Source organism: Rhinolophus sinicus, chromosome 17 (assembly GCF_057876585.1).
Source record: "Rhinolophus sinicus isolate RSI-liver-muscle chromosome 17, RSI-T2T, whole genome shotgun sequence".
Classification (NCBI taxonomy): Eukaryota; Metazoa; Chordata; class Mammalia; order Chiroptera; family Rhinolophidae; genus Rhinolophus; species Rhinolophus sinicus.
This window is the reverse complement of record NC_142517.1, coordinates 69,068,388-69,089,506: the sequence shown is the minus strand read 5'-3', so window position 1 is coordinate 69,089,506 and position 21,119 is coordinate 69,068,388. Positions and strand designations below refer to the sequence as shown.

Genomic DNA, 21,119 nt, shown 5'->3' with positions numbered 1-21,119 from the left:
AAGTTATCAACTTGTTTCAGGCATCTGTCATGTGTCTTTCTCAATCTGATTTTGTGTTGTGGATTTCTTGCAAAACTTATTGATCTAGAGACTTAGGAACTTCTCCTGGTGTGCGGGAGGTGATTCTGCATGCTAATCTCTTTTGTATGTTCTCAGTGAGAAAAACCAAGCCACTCAACTTCGGGGACGTAACGTAGGACAGGGGATCTCTTGAAGTCTTCTCATCCTTTTACAAAAGTCTGACTTTGAGGACTGGGTCCTCAGCACTGCTGATCTTACTAGAGTCCTTTCTATAGTCTCTTTGACATTGTCTTCTGTACCTGCTCTTGGAGTAGTTAGCCCATTGGTTCCTGCTTCTAGTTTCATCCTTAAGGGAAGTCCTGTTTTCTCTAAGGAAAGGGATGGAATGCAGAGGAATAATTTAATGTTTTAAGATTGATCATACATTCATTGGTACTGGGTATAGCTGTTGTCAGGTTATGGAATAGAAGCAATAGAGAAGCTTGGTCCTTTTTTATTTGTAATTTAGAGCAGTATGGTGAGAATTCTCAGATGTCAATAACTATCAGGTCACTTGTTTTACTTTTACTTCCAACAAAAAGTCAGAAGTAACATTTTTCCAAAATGAAAATAGGTTTCTCCTTTTTTTCATATTTTAAAATTTTTGTTCTTTTTTTTTAAATTAAAGTTTATTGGGGTGACAATGGTTAGTAAAGTTACATAGGTTTCAGGTGTACAATTCTGTAATACATCATCTATATATAACATGGTGTGTTCACCACCCAGAGTCTTCGGTGGTGAACCATATATTTGATCCCGTTTACCCTCATCTACCACCTCCCTCCCCGCTTACCTTCTGGTAACCACTAAACTATTGTCTATGTCTACGAGTTTTTGTTTCTTTATTTGTTTGTCTTGGGGTTTCTCTTAAGGTATAAAATTAATATTCTTTGTAAAAATTCAGGGAATATAGAAAATTATACAAAGAGATAAAAATTGTCCAGATTGCCAACCATTCAAAGATAGTGACTGTTACTTTTCCTATAAATATCTATCTATATTCTTTATAACAGGAACTATATCTTAACTAGAACCAAAAGGAGAAATCTGTGGAAACTTACTCTGCTTAGCATGCTAAAGAGGCCCTGGGTTAGCTAAAGAAGCATGTTGCTTTGTAGTGTGCAACTTCCAAAGAAACAAAGTCTGGATTTTAGCAATAATCTCTGCTTGAAGAATCAGTCCCCTGAGTAGGATTGTATCATGCTTTAATAAATTGTGTTTGGGTCCCAGTTGTTATTCTGCTTTCTGAGTGGCCAATGGAAAGCCGTGTCTTCCCTGGTGCTTCTGTTCAGGGCTGCTCAAAGATCTCTTGAGACAGGAAGTGTAAGGAGTGTATCTATGCTTTTTGCTCTCTTTCATCTGCTTATACACAAACAATGCAGGAAAGTACTCTGATGTGTAGTTTATGATTTTTACACTGTTCTATTAAGCTGAATTATAATTCTACCTGAATACTAATATATCAATAGCATTCATTCTTTAATGCCTAGTATTAAGTTTATTATAGATATGACATATCTTTATTAAACCATTCCCAGAAAGTATAGATAGAATCATATATTGACTATATTTTAATGCCCAGTCCCTTGGTCCCTTAACAGCAAAGACAACTGTGTCCTTGTGAGTTTACAGTGAAACTAATTTTTCCTTTTAATCTTCTCTCCCCCCCACTGTACTCTTATGTGACTTTTATCTCTGTATTTTCTTTCTCTTTCCCCTTTAGTTACTGGTCTTGAGAGATGGGTGAGTTTTCTTCTTTGAGATGATTGGGCAGGTATTGTCGGGGGAAACTAACTGGGTTTTACCCCTTTCCCTGGCCCACCCCAAAGAAATGAATGTTCCATTATTTTGTCCTCTGACCCCTTTCCCTTCTGCTTCAGGATTCACATGATGTTAACTGTCTGTGAGTTCTTTTTATATGATGTTCTTCATCAAATTATTGTTCATTACTGTTTAAGAAGATAACTTTAGAACGATATGTGTTCTCTACCAATGTTTCATGGACTGAAATGAAAATATGATGCAAACATAGCAAACAAATTTTTCAAAGAGCAGTATTTCATAGTGTCTTTATTATTAAAGATCTCACGGTAAAATTGAAATCTATAATCTGATAATCTGGTTTTTCTAAACTGGATTGTTTACCTTTTAGGAGTTAAGGAAAGAGGAACCCCAAAGTGAGAAACAGATGAAAAAAAGTCCTGTACTCACTTCAGAAAAGAGGTTAAGTAGACTGCCGTCAAAATCTCTGGACTTGAATAAAAATGAATATCTTTCTCTGGACAAAAGCAGCACTTCAGATTCTGTTGATGAAGGTAAAGAATTTCTTATAAATTTAAATAAGATTTCAGTTTTCTTTTAATGTTTCTCTTTGTTTTAGGTGTGTGCAGATTGAGAATTTAGTTTCATTAGATACAGTCTCACTCTATACAGAACCAGAAAAGAAATGGAGTTAATAGGAAATAGGGGAAAGAGGCCGCTAAATCTAAGCCATCTTCACTTTCCGAAAGCCTGGAATTTGAAAATCTCCATCACATTTAGCTTTTAAAATTCCAAGCCTTGAGTCAGTGGAGATGGAGCAGTAGCAATGGAAAAACACATCTTAATTAAAATCTGCTTAGTGTTATAGACACTATAATTATACTACTTTCTTTTAACCACCAAAAAAAGAGAGAGACATAGAGATTCAAAAGTAGAGAATGTAATAAAAATAAAAAGCAGTTGCTAAAAGGAAACTATAGCAAATCATTTTCTCTCTACTTTTTCTTAGTCAATACCAGTAACCTGGGTCTTGCCATACTTAACGGGGCATTTTAAGAAATCTTTTTCTTGACTGTAAGATTATTGACATTGAAGTGGGGAGACATCGGGAAAGGTGCAAGTTAGTGGCTACTTTCAAATTTCAGGCACGGGAGCAATGCCGATGATTTTTGCTGTACCTGCTTTCCTACCAGCCGTGCTACACATGTCAATAAGGGGACATAACTGGTTTGGATCTTTCGGACGTGACTGTATATGCTAGCCTAGTTACTGTTCATGTTAGACCTGGCTTGAGATCCCTTGAAGTCTTTTACTATCGTGTAAATCAAATCCATGAAAACCAAAACTAAATCCAAGTCAAATCCAAATCAAGTGCAAATCTAAAATGAAATCCACATTCAAAACCAAACCAAGGCCAAGTCTACAAAAACCCAATCCATATTAGGTTTGACCTTGGTTTGGGAACACGGAAGTATCTTTAATGAAAACTAAATCCCTACTCTTAAAAACATAAATGAAAACCCACTAATTCCTAAAAATCACAGGATGCATTAAGAAGACAGTTGTTGAGTTCTTTTGAAAAGATAGTCAAGAGGAAGTTTTTTTTCAAGGCTCGTGCCCCCTTGGAAGACTAGACTCTTACAGTTGCTACCATTCGCGCGTTGGTAGGCGGTGGGTTTGAATTAGTTATCATCCCCTGCCTGGCTGAACCTCTGACTTTAGGAAGATCTACTCTGGCACCCAGTGGCCAGATGGGTAAGTGACTCCAAAACAAGGATTGTTTTTCCCTCTTTCTCCCCCGCTGTTTTATAAGAATAGTGCTTCAAAAGTAGTTTTCTTATTGAGTGCCTATAAAATTAACATTAATGTAAAGTTACGTAAAGAATAGCATTAAAACTCATATAAGCTGTATTTATAGCCAATAGTTGTGTAGTTGCTGTATTACATATGACCCCTGATCGCATTTGGCTCCTTGCTGGCCCCTCTTTAAAGACAGGCTTTATAGCAATAAGAGTCTAGTCATGTAACATTCAGGCCTCTGTGCAGGTTTCCTTTAAGGTGCATGTGGTGATTTTTTAAATTATTATTAGATTATCATTCGATAACAAATCAAGTATTCCTATTGTTTTCCCTAAGCAGGTTCCAAAATCTAGGGCTTATCATATGTATTAAGTGGGTATTATAATGAATCTGTTTTCTAGTTTCTGAAAGTTGTGAGGTTTTGAAGATGCTTGAACTCAGTGAACTGGGGATGCAATGGGAAAGGTCAAAAGAAGTAAAGCATCCCAGGAAATTTGAAAATGTGTGTGGGGATTTAGAGGGAGCTAGGTAGATGGCAGATTACTTTACACCAGGCATCACTTTATTTAAAATGATAGTATTTCGATCTACTGTTGTGAGCAGTTTGAGTGAGAAAATGAGATGCTTTGTTTTCTACTGTAGGCTGTAACCTGTGGTAGGGGGACACTGGATTATTTTGATGTAAAGACTTACTCTAGACCCATGTACACTGGTGAGGGATCAACAAAGCAGAGCATCGTGAAATAACCTCACAGAGGGACCTGCTATAACTCCTAGCATGGTCCCTTTGATGTAGCATTTAACTAAGCCCAGATAGGGAAAGCCTAGAATGTCCTTTAATTGGCTCCTTTTTAAAAAATTAAAGTTTATTGGGGTGACAGTTATTAGTAAAGTTACATAGATTTCAGGTATACAATTCTATATTACATAATCTGTAAATCCCATTGCGTGTTCACCACCCAGAGTCAGTTCTCCTTCCATCACCATATATTTGATCCCGTTTACCCTCATTTACCACCACCCTTACCCTCTGGTAACCACTAAACTATTGGGCTTCTTTTTTAATGTTCTTACTCTACACTAGGAAGTTTAGAACCCACTAAGATTAAAGGGTGCCTTTTTTAGGAATACATATTTCTGTCCTTAACGGAAATGGGTTCTGGGCTTCCAGCTGCTGAACAAAATCCACAGCATTATATTTTAGTCTGTTAAACCATGTTACTAACTTAAAACTTTAATACAGAATAATTCACACAGTAAGCTACAGAACTTTGCTGAGGGCTGTGGCTGGTAGACTTTCCTTTCCTCAGCTTGTTGACTGCTTGCCCAGTTCGGGGAGGAGTTGAGAGCATCTGAGAAGTTGCTGGGAGTTTCCTGGCAAATGAAGATGAGTTGATACACTGCATCCACATCCACAAGTACAAGGAAATTACGGCTGTGTTTCTGAGGAGATAATATCTCTGTTGATACCAGGATTTGCTGCTTCCGCCTGCCCTGCTCTGTCATGTCTTGCGTAGTCTGGGACGCATTTGCCCAGGAGATAGAGCCTTGAGTGGAATGTGAGAAACAGGTCAATGACATGAGACACCTGGGCTGTGTCATGTGACAGAATTTAAACTTAGTTTTGTACAGCGGGGGCAGGACTTGGTGTGACAGGGTTCCCTACCAAAGTCACTGATCCCAAGAATGGAAGCTAAGTTAGGCAAAGATTAGGCAGGGATGGATGCGTAAGAATAGCAAAATTGGAGTCCATGATCTATAGCTGAAAGAACAAGATGAATTAGAGGCAAAGCCGTGCACAAGAAACAGAATCAAAATATTAGGTGATGCTTCCTAAGTAATAAAGGTGAGGACAAGCAGAGCGCTGGGGAAAGCCAGAGACAAAGGCGTGAAATAGTCTAACATGTCAGGGAAGCAGCCATGAGACTAAACCAGGTGACCCTGACAGTTACCTGAGTCAGGTGTGTGAACTACACTCTCACATTGAGCTTGGTTTTTCAGGTGTAAAGAAAGCCCTTAATCTGAGTCAGAAAGACAGAAGATTACCAGTTTTTAGAAAATGGAAGATAAAACAAACTGTGTCCTTAGTCACTCAAAATTCCAAATCACCTGCTTTTCTTGCATACTTACCTAAGTACATTTTTCGTGCATCCTCAAAACACTATGAACATATAGTTTCAGTTTTATTCATGTCCATGTCCTTTTCATATTTATGTTTCACTTTTCCCAGCATTTCCATCGGCCACTTTCAGGCTGATATGTTTGAAATAGTGTTTCTTCTTTATTGGAAATAGTAACCTGCTACTAGGTTGAGCTGTGTTCCTTTCCCCATTTAAAATACCAGCTGCTAGCTTAATGTTACAGCAGTGCCACTGGTGATGTTGCTTAGATAGGAGGCTTTAAAGTACCATGAATTTCATGCATAAATAACCCAGGTGGAAATACTTTATTTCATATCCTTACTTCTTTGGACAAATTTACGTACAAAAGGTATTATTGTTCATTTCCTTTAGTGATACCATGAATTCTATTTTTTATCAGTCACAACACAGTACAATTTATCTACTAAGGGAGTTAAAATGAAATACAAAAATATTATATTGAACTATCTAGATAAGTGTAATTTTTTTTCCTTCTTAAATGTGAATAAGAAATTGACTTTTGAAAAATTATAGTTCCAGGGCACCTTAGAGAAATGGCTGCTTCTAGGCCTGGGGTGGGGAATATACAGAAAGAGCCTGGAGCCTCTTGGAGTGCCGGAATATAAAGAACTACTTAAAATAAGAGGGAGACATGTCAAAGGACGCAGGAGTCAACCTGAAAGAGCTCCCAATGGCCAAGTAAAAAAGTCTGAGCAACAAAATAAATAATGACAGTATCGGTTTATAACTTAGAGAATAAAATAACTATTCATGAGTCCATGCGGATATAAATGACTGAGTAAATACATAAATGGAGGAGAAAGCACAAATGGTCCTCACGGAGTTCCGCCTAACCCATGCACATACTTCCCCCTTCTAGAAGGCGGAGCTTAACTCTCCTGCCCTTGCATATGAGCTGAACTTAGTGACTCATTTCTGACCAATGGGGAAAGGGTGAAATAGTACCTCTACAGGAGAAACCTGCTAGACACCACCTTAAGCAACATCTGAAGGTGTTAGTCATGGTGGTATGTGTGCCCCCTGAGTTTGATGGGACGGGCACTTCACCTTTGTGGTGTTTCCCCCCCAAATCTACAACCCCTGTCTAATCATGAAAACACCTTGGATGAACCCAAGTTGAGAGACATCCTATAAAATATCTGACCAGTGCTCTTCAAATATAAGGCCATTAAAACAAAGGGGGTTGGGAGAAGGAGGGACTGTCATATGTAGATTGGAGAAGACTAACGAGATATAATAACTAAATGCAATATGGCATTTGGGGTTGGACCCTTCATACAGAAAAGGGCATTACTGGAAAGAAATAGAAATAAAGCCAGTTTAGTTCATTGCACATCTCAAATTATCTCAAAATAAAAAGTTAAAAAACATAGTTGTAAATCCAAGTCCTATAAATTACAGTACACCCTAAGATATTTTTAGTGTTTTCAGTAGCCACTTACTCAATCAAAAATACTTATTTGACACTTATTATGTGCCAAGCACATGATGTACATTGTTTAAAATCAACATGGCCCCTACGCTCATGGAACTTAGCGCCCAGTGCAGGCGAGAGACAATAAGCCAACAAAAATATAATTACAAATTCTGTGAAGGAAATGAGCAGGATCAATAAGATCATCCGTATGTGTTTGCTTGCTTGGTGAACATATGAGTTATTTTTTACAATGACTATACATTACTTCTCTGTCAGAAGAAGCTATTTCTCAAGCCTAATTGGGAAGCTGCCTCACAAAACCTTAGTAAATTGCCTAGTTTCAGTGATTTATTTCTATGCTTGAAGAAGCCACTATTTGAAATTGCAGTGACTAACTTTTGCCTACATATAGTATTATTGCAGGAAGAAGGTAAATTAGTATCTGCCTGATATCCCTAAGTTCATTGCCTCTGTAGCAAAGTAGAAAGACACAAATCATTTAATGAGGGAGAAAAAGCAATAACTGTGGTGAAGGCAGAGCTAGAAGAGTTTTTTTGATTCTTAGACTACTGTCTTTTAAATACTTTCCCAGACTGCTTTCTTTGGCATAATATTGACAGATGTTCTACACAGATAATTCTTAGAGCCTGGTTTCTGAAATATGGGAAGCTTTGGTCACAGTTTTCATTCTGTATTGATGGGGCATAATCCTTGAAACAATAAGTAACCCCAGTCCTGAAATCATTAAAATTTCATATTGGATTACTTTACTCTATTTCCTTTAGTTTACTAGGCTCCTACTTCTAGCTGTCTTTTTTCTTTTTGATTCTTCTAAGTTAAACTCCTGGCAGTGTAAAGTAGAGGTTAAGTTTGTGTGCTCTGGAGCTGGAATGAATTCAGATTCCAATTCAGTCACTCATTAGCCGTGGAGCTTTGGCAGTTCTCTCAGTCCTCAGTTTGCTCATCTGTGCAATGGAAATGATGACACCACATATCTCAGGATTGCTGTGAGGAAGACTAAACACTTGTACGGGGCTTAGCACGATGCCTGACTATAGTAAGCACCGTACAAGCATGGGCTATTTCAGACGATGTTTCCAGGGCATATGAGGAGCGGTGAGCCGAGGCTGCTGCTTCATTTGCTACCAGTAGTTTTCAACATCATTATCATTACCAGGTTCCCAGAAAAATGTAATATTCCATTGGGCATTATTTAGCTTTGAAGCATACTTTTCAGATTAAAAGAAGGATTTCTTCTTTTAATGTGTGGTTTTTAAGAATAGGTTGTGAATACAATGACACTTGACTTGGGAGAGTCAGCTTTAAGTCGAGTTTGAAAGATTATTCAGGCTAGCAAGTTAGTGAGTGCGACTGATATTAGAGCCAATCATGACTTAATAGTTACTGAATGTGTGAGCATTCAGAAATCGGACCTGCTAATTGTTGTAATAAATACCACTCTATGCATTTCAGTCTGGCCCTTGTCACTTTTGAAATATTCTTTTGAGCGATACATGATGAGAGTTCAATATTATTCAAGTTAACTATTTCTCTATCTTTTGGGGGTTGATAACTGAACTATTGATCATATATAGTTTAATATGCAGAGGGTGCCAAAAAATGTATATACATTTCAAGAAAGGAAAACTATTAAAATTGTAATACTCAATATATACTGATAACAAAAGATGAATACAAGTCACGTTTGACTTCTGCAATGACAAGAGGTGCTCAAAGTGGTTACCATCAGCGTCCAGACACTTCTGATTACTGCGAACTACTGTTTGAGCAACGTTGACCAAAGTGTCCACTTGAATACATTTTTTGGCACCCCTGGTATCCTTACGTATAGTTATACATCAAATATATGTATATGACACCAATTTAGAATTTTAGTTGTGCCAGGGATGTGCTGATCACTGTAATCACAGTAGAACTATTTTGTACCAAAATCAAACAGACGAAACAAAACCTTCAAATTACCTTTCCTTTCCTTGGTTTCTTCCCCTTTGATTCTATGTTTGTTTTTGTTTCTTTGTTTATTTGTTTCCCCAGACAATATTCCTGAGAAAGATCTTCGTGGAAGACTTTATATCAACCGAGTTTTTCACATCAGTGCTGAGAAAATGTTTGAATTGCTCTTCACCAGTTCACGCTTTATGCAGAGATTTGCCAATTCTAGAAATATAATAGGTTGGTTCTTGTGTTCTTATCTAATGATAAATTTGGGATGATTTTATTATCTTTAGAGGTTTGAGCCTACATAAACTGATTTATGTTTTCGGGGGAAAACATTAGGCTTTGATTTTATTTTGGTGATATATAAACTCGTTTTTAAGTCTTTTGGTTACATTCGTATGTAAATAGTATAATTGTTCAATTAGTCGGATCCTACCTACAATTAAGTTCAGACTTTGAAAAACTAAAAGTTCATTTATTTATTAATGTAGCAGTTCACTTGGCTTGAACCCCGTTTTAAATGGTTCCGTTGTGGAACAGCTGGGTGCTGGTGGAGTATGAATTGGCACAATCACTTTGCAGTAAGGTTTGGCAGAATTTACTAACGCTGCTCACATGCGTTCTCTCCGACTCTATAGTTCTACTACTAGGAATACATCCTTCAGAAAAGGAACTATGTGGACTCTGATAGACATGTACTGTTATTCATAGAAGCATTATTTAGAATGGCCCCCAAACTCAAAAAAGCCCAAAATCCACCAGTAATTGAGTGGATAAACAAATTGTGTATATTCACACGAAAGAATGCTATATGGCAATGATAAAAAGCAAACTGCTGCTCCTTAATAACAATATGTGTAAATCTCACAAATATAATGTTAAGCAAAAGAAGCCAGACAAAAAGAGTACATAGTATGATTTCTTTATATATATTAAAAAAACAGGCATAACTAATTTATGGATATAAAATCATCATAGTATTTACGGTCATGGAGAGTCGGGTGGTTCAAGACTGGGAAGGAGTTTCTGAGATGCTGGTTTTCTGTCTTGACCTGGGTAGTGGTGCACATGTGTTTTCTATGTGAAAACTCACGGAGTTGTACATTTGAGATTGCAGTGTCTATGGTATACCCCAATGAAAATGCCAAAAACACAAAAGTTCCAGGGAGGGATATACTTATGAGTTATACTTATAAAAAGGATTTCATTGATTATGTGTTACAAGTTCTATTTTGGTAAACATCTAAAATAAGCTTGTGGTTAGTTTGAAACTGAATTTATCCTAAATAATTCAAGATATTCAACAAATTTTGGGAGCACATGGTTTAATTTGCCATGTAAAAGTAGAAAATAACAGCAGCAGAGATTCATAAGCTGAGTCATTTGACCTAGTCAAAGAGAAAGTTATTCTGTAATCTACACTTTATAATTGAGCCATTCTATTAACCATTAGATGGTATTTCTTTATTTGAAACTTTTATGTAACCATAATCACAAATTCATAGATTATATCATTGACATGGATTTTATATTAAAAAAATATTTTTTTCTTATTATTCATAGTAAAATAGCAAAGATATTTCTAATATATAGCTATTAATTGAGTCCTGTGATTATATTAAGAATTGCACAGTTTTAAAAAATCATTTATTCTTTTCTCTTCTAGTTTTAAAAATGTAGAATATCTGAGGGATAGAATCTTCCTCTTCACTCAGTAGCTTATACTTAACTTATATCTGTTTTGAACCTATTATATAGTCTTGCTTTTCATGTCTATCTGGAGAACTTGGTATTTCAGAAGAGTTGGATACATTATTTCTCTTAATTTTCTAAGATGATGCCTGTTGATATTGCACTGCTATTTTTATTTTTTATGGCTGAAAAGGCCTACGAGGTACTAGTATGTTATTTTACACTGGTACTAAATGAAGTTTGTTTTTAGAATCAAAATTGCGTTTAGTGCCTGATATCACATCTGGTTTCAGTATGGATGAATATATTTGCCATCTGATCTTATAAGCGGCTTTGGGAAACAAAGGCTACTGGCTAATTCTAAATATAAACAGTTTTAGGCATATTGCTGTTTAGACCTAGAATTAGTGAGAAGGCTTTCTCCAAAAGGATACATCTGCTTATGATTGCACAACATTACGCTATCTTCTGAACTTGTTACCTGGTAATCAAAGTTGTATTCTTGAGAATGGGTTTCAAAGGCTTCTTTTTAAAATGAATAAGATAGCAACTGAAATAAAGAATACATTAAGGGGAATCAACAGCAGATTAGATGAAGCAGAGGATCAAGTGAGCAATTTAGAAGTTAAGGTAGCAGAAAATACCCAATCAGAACAGCAAAATGAAAAAGAATCCAAAAAAAAGGAGGATAGTTTAAAGGGCCTCTGGGACAACATCAAGTGTACGAACATTTGCATCATAGGGGTACCAGAAGGAGAAGAGAGAGTGCAAGGAATTGAAAACCTATTTGAAAAAATAATGACTGAAAACCTTCATAACCTGGTGAAGGAAATAGATACATAAGCCCAAGAAACGCAGAGAGACCCAAGCAAGATGAACCCAAAGAGGGTCACACCTAGACACATGGGACATCATAATTAAAATGCCAAGAGAATCTTAAAAGCAACAAGAGAAAAGCAGGTAGTTGCTTTTCTCTTGGGAGCTCCCATAAGATTGTCAGCCGATTTCTCAACAGAAACTTTGCAGGCCAGAAGGGATTGGCACAAAATATTCAAAATGGTGAAAAGCAAGGAACTACAACCAAGATTACTCTACTCAGCAAAGCTATCATTTAGAATTGAAGGACAGATAAAGAGCTTCTTAGACAAGAAAAAGCTAAAGGAGTTTATCACCACCAAACCAGTATTACAAGGAATGTTAGAGGGACTTCTTTAAGACAAAAAATAATCATAATTTTAAAAATATGAATAATAAAATGGCAATAGCTACATATCTATCAACAATTACTTTTAATGTAAATTGATTAAATTCTACAAAGGATAGGGTGCCTAAGTGGGTAAGAAAACAAGACCCTTACATTTACTACTTACTAGAGAGTCATCTCAGATCGAAAGACACAGATTGAAAGTAAAAGGATGGAAAAATGTATTTTATGAAAATGGAAATTAAAAAAAAATCTGGGGTAGCAATAGTTATACCAGGCAAAATAGACTTTAAAACAAAGGCTATAACAAGAGACAAAGAAGAACCCAGTAATCCCACTTCTGGGTATTTATCCAAAGAAACCCAAAACACTGCTTCAAAGGGACGTGTGCATCCATATGTTCATTGCAGCAGTGTTTACAATGGCTAAGATGTGGAGGCAGCCTGGGTGTCCATTAATGGATGAATGGATAAAGAAGAGGTGGTACATATACGCGTATACAATGGCATATTACTCGGCAATAAAAAAAGAATGAAATCTTGCCATCTCAACAACATGGGTGGACCTAGAGGGTATTGTGCTGACTAGAGTCAGACAGAGAAAGACAAATGTCATATGACTTCACTTATATGTGGAATCTAAAGAACAAAATAACAAACAAAACAGAAACAATCTCATAGATACAGAGAACATTTTGATGGTTGCCAGCTGGGATGGGGATTCGGGGATGGGTGAAAAGGGGGAAGGGATTAAGAAGTACAGATTGGTAATTACAAAATAGTCATGGGGATGTAAACTATAGCATAAGGAATATATACAATAATATTGTAATAACTATGTATAGTATCAGATGGGTACTAGATTTATTGGGGTGATCACCTTGTAAGTTACATAAATGTCTAATCACTTCATTGTACACCTGAAACTAATGTAAAATTATAGGCCAACTCTATCTGAAAAAAATAAAATAAAAAAAAAACAAAAATATGAATTTAATGAAAAATTTTTCTATAGTCAATTATTTGTGGATTTAATCTACTTTTAGCAGTAAAATGGCTACTACTCAATCTATTTTTCTTTTTAAATTAGGGAGCTTTTAAATAAGTGTTATTTTAAGTTTTGTTTACAGTATATAACTACTTTTGTAATTCAAAGCTCAGTTTTAAGTCTTTTTATTCAACATTTTTAACTTTGAAAAAAATGTAAATCTTCATAAAAGTTGAATGAATAGTATAATAAAACCCATATACCCATCACCTAGGTTCACCATTTTCTAAAATTGTGGTAAAATGTCCATAACAAAATTTACCATTTTAACCATTTTTAAGTGTACAATTCAGTGTTATTAAGTACCTTCATGTTTTGTGCAGCCATCACCACTGTCCTGCTCCAGAACTTTTTCATCTTCCAAAGCTGAAACTCTGTATCCATTAAACAATAACTCTCCATTTCCCCCTCCTCCCACTCCTGATGAGTACCATTCCACTTTGTCTCTATGAATTTGTCTACTTGGTACCCACCTATAAGTGGAATCATGCAATATTTGTCCCTTTGTGAGTGGCTTATTTCACTTAGCATAATGTCTCTAAGGTTAATCCAAGGTTTTCCTTCCCTTTTAAGGCTGAATGATATTCCATTGTTCATCTATACCACATTTTGTTTATCCATTCATATATTGATGGAGTTCTGAGTTGTTTCCACTTTTTAGTTATTATGAATAATGCTGCTATGAACATTGATGTACAAATATCTGTTTGAGTCACTGCTTTCAATTCCTTTGGGTTTATACCTGGAAGTGGAATTGCTGAATCATTGCTATGTTTAAGTTTTTGAGGAACTGCCATACTGTTTTCCACAGGGGCTGCATCATTTTACATTCCCACCAGCAATGCATAAAGGTTCCAATTTCCCCACGTCCTCATCAACACTTGTTATTTTCAGTATTTTGTGATAATAGCCATCCTAATGGGTATGAAAATACTCAAGTTTTAAACTTTATTACATTAAGGGATTCTTAAATTATTTGTTCTACAGTTCCTGCTTTTTATTACTTCAACTCAATATATCAAAATGGCTCATGTGTCTTTTTGTATACTGTTGCCTAATTTTTTATATCATGTTGAATTTAGGGATTTGTATAATTTCATCCCTAATTTTTTATATAATGTTGAACTTTTCTTAGGTATTTGGGGCTTGGTTTTTCAAGACATTGTTGTAGAGGGTGTTCTGGCACATGATATTCAGTAGGCTTGTGGTAACATTGGTGAAAATGCAAATGGAAGACAGATACTTTTCTTTTACCCTTGTTGATGGTTACTTTGTTGAATAGTTGATGGTTACTTTGTTGATGGTTACTTTGTTGGATAGTGTACAGTTTTAACAGCAGAATTCAGTGATATCTTTAAATTCTGTTGCTGATTCACCATGGATTATTTGTATAATTTTTCTGCAACAGGCTGACATATAGCCAAAGTAATCTTTTGAAAAATTTTAAAATCTTTTGAAATCTTTTAGAATTTTATGTCTTCTTTCTCGTACACCTAAATAATTTTTATAGTAAATTCTGGATGATAGATTCCATTGTTTATGATGTTGCTTTTTAAGCTTAGTTGTAATTTTTTTTCAGATACTCAAAAGGCAGTTTCAGGATCCCTCATTAAATCCCTAGGCCTAGCTGTAGGAAAGAAATTGAGTAAATTGGATATATCATAAAGCCGGGCTTCATTCCTTTGATGATGGATAATGGGTTAGATAAAGCTTCTATATTTTAGGATGTTGATGAACAGTAAACAAACATACTAATTGCGTAAGTCCATTTGTGTTAACAGCATTAGGTGATTTAGTCAGATGTTTGAATGGAATTCATGATGCTATTTCCTGTACTTCACTAGTCTTTGGCTTGTAAAATGACCTTTAGTGTACAGTGCTGTGTTCTAAAGATGTATTTCTGTTCAAAGTGTGTTTTTACTCATTGTGTTGTTACTCAGAAAATAACAGAATTTTGACCAAGATCTTGTCATAAATACAGAGAGATTATTGTATAACTTTCTTAATATAGAGAAGCTTATATAGTTATTTATATTTCATCACTCCCTCCTTATTAAAAATTTCAGTAGATAAGCCATTAACATTATATGATTTCTTGTTACATGATTTCTCATTGACATGATTTCTCCACAAGTTGAGGTCAAGGTCATATTGTTGCAAATGACAGATGTCTTTCAACGTTTTGTCCTGGATGATGGGAATGTTGAAGTGTTGTTCTGTCTGTGTTTGATGAGGCTGGTGCCATTACCTCTCTTCTGGGGACTTTGAAAAGAAGACTACAGATGAGCCAACTTTTAATGTTATCTTCTAAAGAAAGGAAAAAAGTATATTAATAGACAACAATTTAGAAGGAAATAGATCAGAGATGGGGGGTATGTCACATATAAGAAGAGTACCTAACATTTAATTTTACTTTTGGACTGGTCAAAAATAAAAATTTAAGTAATTCAAAACCTACCTTTTTGATTCCATTTCAAGTCATACCCTTCAAAATTCTAGAACTAACTTGTTTTCTGTTTGGTGTGATTAGATGTAGTATGTACCCCTTGGAATGTGGAACCTGGAGGTGATCAATTGAGAACTATGACCTACACTATAATCCTTAATAATCCACTTACTGGAAAATGCACTGCTGCCTCTGAAAAGCAGGTATGTCTACTCCGTCAGGATTTCAGAAAGTCATACATGTGGGAAGAAAGAAGCTGCCTCTCATAGTCACCAATTTAAAAAACAATTTCAACAAATACATGGCAAGAACAAAAAGGGAGGAGAAACTGTTACAGGTTAAAAGAGACTTAAGAGGCATATGAACTCAATCCTAATTCAAACAAACCAACTGTAAAAAGGGATTTATGAGATTTAAGGAACTGTTAATGTTTTATGTGTAATGGTATTGTAGGTATATTTTAAAGAAAAGAATATTTTTTAAAGAGACATACTGAAGAATTTATGCACACACACACAGATTATTGATGTGTTTGTGGGTGAAATTATGTTGATGTCTGGGACATCCTTAAAAGCAATCTAGCCAGGCAGAGGATGGTGGGGGAGGGAGGGCATGTGGAAATGGGATTTAGATGAAACAGGAGTGGGTAGGAGTTAATGTTGTTGAAGCTGGTTGATGAGTTTATGAGGGTTCATTATATTTTATTTTTACTCGTGTGTACATTTGAACTTTTTCTAAATGGTTTTAAAAAAGAACACTATTGGAATCTGATTTACAGGATCAAGTCAAGGGTTAGGGTCATGTAACTAGATGGCTGCTGTGACATATGGGGAAGAGGCTGTAAGATATTTAATACTCTATGCTCTGTGACGAGTGTGGCACTGTCTTATCGTGGAGTTTGTGTTTGGCCAATTCGTGTTGAAGTATAGTGTGTCTGTTCTTCACATAGTTTGAAAATAGATGTTAATATCTGAACTGATTATACTATTGTAGCTTTTGTCCATCACTGTTAAAAAGGACTTAAAACATTGTTTCAAAAGATTTTCAGACATTATAGAAAAGTTTGATATTTTGGTATTGGAGAGTCTTTGATAACCTTAGAAGATAGGAAGAAAAGGTAAGGTTACAATGAGAAAGGTTTGGCCAACAACCACTTCAGATATTGTGTAGGGAAAGTAGTGTTTTGTTCGGTTGCCCACTTCCTTCACTTTTTTGGTGAAGGGTGGTTTTGTTAAAATTTGATGAATTTGAGGGGCAGGGGAATCCTTACTTTGTTTTGAATTTTGAATTGTTTCCTAACAAGCAACATTTAAAATTCTTCATAAACTAATAATACATGCAAGAGATTATATGGTTCCTTTCTCCTCCTCATGTCCAAATGAAAGAAAAAAATAATTGTACAATCAAATGACAGAGAGGCAGCAAATACTATTTCTGCAGGTCCCTTCTGCTTAGCCAACACGGAGCTCTTGTGGCTTTGTATATAGGTTTCTCATGTCTTTTGTTATTTGTGAGAAGGAATTCTAATATATATGTTCTAAATTTACAAGGAATTTGATATATTAAACATGCACATGCAAAAAAATGTTTTATCTTATTTTGGCAGACATTGTATAAAGAAAGCCGGGAAGCACAGTTTTATTTGGTAGATTCAGAAGTGCTGACACATGATGTCCCTTACCATGATTACTTCTATACCCTCAACAGATACTATATCATCCCATCTTCAAAACAGAAATGCCGGCTGAGGTGAGCTTCCGTAAATGAGTGTTTTAGTCAGGATAGGCTAGACTATGCCCTGGTAACATAGTCATCCTAAAATCTTGGTGGTAACTTTACACAACAAAGCTTTATTTTTGGCTCAAATTACATGTCCACCAGTGGTCACCAGAGGGTGGGGTTCTTCACTCAAGGCTCAAGCTGATGAAGGCTTCCACATCCTGGAGCTACAGGAAAAGAAAAATGTAGAATTGTGCTGGCAGCCCAATGGCCAGAACTAGTCACGTGACTCTGTTTAATGGCCAGGGGGCTGGGAGTTGTTGAAGAGTGCATGGTGAGCAGGAAATGACACTGTTGGAATGGGAAATAAGAAATATTGGTGCCTTAATGATAGTGATGGGCCATCATATGCTTGGCCTAGTCTCAGCTAATGTAGTTATTATCTTCAACTAATTTATGATGTCTGGAGATATTTTATACAAGGCATGCAGAAAATTTAGAATTTATTTTGGGCCTTTCCTGCTATTTAATTTGAAAAAAAATTCAAGGCTAGAGAAAGGAAAGAAATAAAATGCCAAGAACGTAGAGGGAAAATTTGATGAAATTATTAGAAGTAACGTGTAGTTATTTTTGAAAGAAGTCATTGTCAGTGAACAAATTTTCTTTTATTAATGATTTCGAATCCTTTTGGCTCTCTACTGAATACAATCTTACATTTAATTGCAATGTTAATATAACTAAATTCTGTTCTTTAAATAAACATTTTCCTTATCCTATTAGAGTTTCTACAGATTTGAAATACAGAAAACAACCATGGGCCATTATTAAATCTTTAATTGAGAAGAATTCCTGGAGTTCATTGGAAGACTATTTCAAACAGCTTGGTTTGTAAACTTCTTGATGTATCTATTTTTTGTAAAGAGAGCATTTATTAACAACATGGACTGCTTCTTCATTTGGATTCATAGCAGAAACTGGTAGATGATGTTGGAATGGCTCCCACTGAAGTGGTTCCAACTACGTCACTTGGGATTTCACACTTTTCATTTTCATTGGTCTAACAAACACTTCTGTAATGCTCACTATATGCCAGACATTGTTCTATGTACGTTATAAATATCAACTCATTACAACCCTATGAAGTAGGTACTATTATTTTTATTTCCATTTTGTTAAAGAAGAACTATTGAAACAAAGAGAGGCTAAATGACGTGTCTAAGGTCATACAGTTAGGATCTGTCACATTCCCTGCCTCTGTAGAGAACCAAGAAAGCTGAGTGCAGGGAGGGACTACATAACTTGATTATAAATATGCACCTGTGCTTTGAATACCTGGAGAGTCCTCGGGCCCACACCTTGCTTACCAACACAGCTTCCTGAGTTTATACAGGCCCACTTAGAAATGGTTTCATGTATGTGTATGGATTTGGTAGAGGTGGGTACTAGACCGGGGGACTAATATAGTTGTCCTGTTTGGGTATTCCTTAAAATATACACAAGGAAAAGATGTATATACATACATGAGCATAATTAATTTTAGTTAAAAAAAGCTGGTGGTCAGTCAGCTCAGGGTAATTTCTCTATCACCATCTGTTTTTTTTTATTATTTTATTTCCTTGCTTTTCTCTCTGGTTATTTCATTATTAAACTCCTGATCAGGAACAAAGAAAGTGAAACTCAAAAATTAGTTTGGTCACTGGATAATGAGCTTCTAATAAAAAAATCTGGTGAAGGAAAAGACTGAAACAAATGACAAAAATGAGGTTTTTAGGTTGTGTGCACATTTTCTTTATTAGTGCTTCCTTTCTTGCAAAGCCTCATAAATTAGAACTATCACATGCTACTCCTTCCTTTGAAATTCACAATATGGTGCCATAATCTATCTTGGAAATCTTTCTAATGATACAGTATAAATGGGTAGCCTGTTGTTTCTATAACTGAAATCGTTACATTAATATTTAATATAGCACATAGCAGATTTGCTCTGATGATCCCATCATTTATTAATACAGTCCATTCTTCCTAGAATAGTGAAGCCTCATTATGAAATCACTGTGCTTTTTATTAAGAGTAAGGTTTGAATCTAGGCCATAAGCACCTAAGTAATTATTAAAGAAAGTTACCAAGGCTTAAAAAAACAAAACAAAACAAAACAGCCACCAAACCCTCTGTGTCTTATAGTTGAGAAGGTTTCTCCACTATCTAAAGATTCTTTTTCCTTCTTAGAATCAGATTTGATAATGGAAGAATCCATGTTAAATCAGTCCACTGAAGACCCTGGAAAGCATAGTGTCCTACGAAGGAGAAGGAGAACATTCAACCGAACAGCAGAAACAGTTCCTAAACTTGCTTCTCGGCGTCCTTCTGGAGATGGGGCCTTAGATGCCAAAGGGGATGTTACAGGTAGCTGTTACCTGATAGAATATGCCTCTTGTGCAGTTGCAAAATGACAGGTGTATGGTCAATAGAAGTATTTTTGGGGCCCGCATGGTATTTTAAAAACTGGACATTTTTGTATAAAAACTCAGACCTGATAGCTCTGGCCCCAAATCCCTTCAGAGCAACAGTCAACTGGAGCTTAATAGTAGCTGCCACATTAGACCAAGTACACTCGCTAGGTCACCAGTCACCACCATTGTCCCCAGCTGCTGGACTCTTCACTCACTAATTTCCTGCCCAGCGTTACAGACATTTGGTTTCTACCCTTGAATGTACTACAATAATTATGTGTTTTCAATCCTTATGTACTGTCAGGGCCAGCCCAGCAAAGGTGGAATTTGATTTTCATTATCCTCACTCTCAATTTTGAAGACCTCCTGCCTCTACTAACTTTATTCCCTCCCTCTCAGAACTATAAAGCTGTAATACCTTCTCATCCTTCTACATTATCAAATTCTTTTCTAAGGCTTACTTTTTAGTATGAATGTGTTTATCTACTGTTTAAGCTTAATGGCTCTTTAATTTTGGAATTTAAAAATTTGGGCAACAGATGACAGGTGAGGATGACTTAAAAAAATTATTTTTAAGGAGGAAAGCATTGTACACATAAACCTAGCTCAAATATTGTTCGCAGAGATGGAACTTAGCTAGACATTGTACTTGAGGTATTGAATTGTGTACTTCAGAGTAAATTAATTTATAATATAGGCCAATTGGAAGGCCTGATATAGGTTTTATTTTCATAGATTGTTTCATATTACTCAGGATATCAGAAACCAAAAAAGAGTGCAGGGAATTCACCCTAAATCACTTTGTCTTTACAAATAATTTTTAAAATTTCTTCTCCAGTTCTTTTCAAATGAAATTAAAATTTTACCAGTTATAATCACAATCCTGATTCTAATCAGCCTTTTTTGTGTCTGATGTGTAGGAAAGAAAAAGGAAATCGAAAGCTATAACACCGCCCTCATTGTGGTGATGAGTATTTTGTAAGTATTTGTTTTTCTGTGCTTTCACTTTTAAGTTTCCAAAAGGATTTGAGCGCATTTATATATTATTGTAGAGAAATTGCCATTATTTGACCAATTCTGGCCTACAAAAACAGTAATTTTATATGCTTCAGTTGATAGTTTTTGATGTATTATTTTCAGAATTATTAAATTTGAGGGAATACCAAGTACACATTCAATAAATATTTTTACTTTTTAAGCTAATCTGATTTATTTCTACCACCATAGGTTTTTATGGGAAGTTCCATAAATTTAAAGGGAATGTTTATATATGCAAGCTGGTGAATTCCCAATAATGCTAATTTACTCTATTTGATTAGACCAGTGGCCCCAATTCCAGAGATTGAGTCACTAGGTCTTTTTTTTTTTTTTTTTTTTAGTTTCAGGAGTACAAAACAATGTA

The 21,119-nt window shown here is 35.6% G+C and overlaps 1 protein-coding gene across 7 annotated transcripts in view; it reads left to right on the top strand.

The window, feature by feature from the left end:
- GRAMD1C (GRAM domain containing 1C) overlaps positions 1-21,119 on the top strand; it is an 86,689-nt gene that overhangs the window by 55,836 nt on the left and 9,734 nt on the right. For 4 of the 7 annotated variants that reach the window (XM_019734876.3, XM_074331682.2, XM_019734877.3 and 1 more), the window contains 7 exons: positions 2,213-2,375; positions 9,256-9,393; positions 15,633-15,751; positions 17,155-17,297; positions 18,048-18,151; positions 19,494-19,670; positions 20,638-20,695. In XM_019734876.3, coding sequence (XP_019590435.1) covers positions 2,213-2,375; positions 9,256-9,393; positions 15,633-15,751; positions 17,155-17,297; positions 18,048-18,151; positions 19,494-19,670; positions 20,638-20,695 — 902 coding nt within the window. Of the gene's footprint in view, positions 1-2,212; positions 2,376-9,255; positions 9,394-15,632; positions 15,752-17,154; positions 17,298-18,047; positions 18,152-19,493; positions 19,674-20,637; positions 20,696-21,119 lie in introns of all 7 variants that reach the window. The other 3 variants (XM_019734875.3, XM_074331678.2, XM_088793983.1) reach the window with 1 other exon arrangement.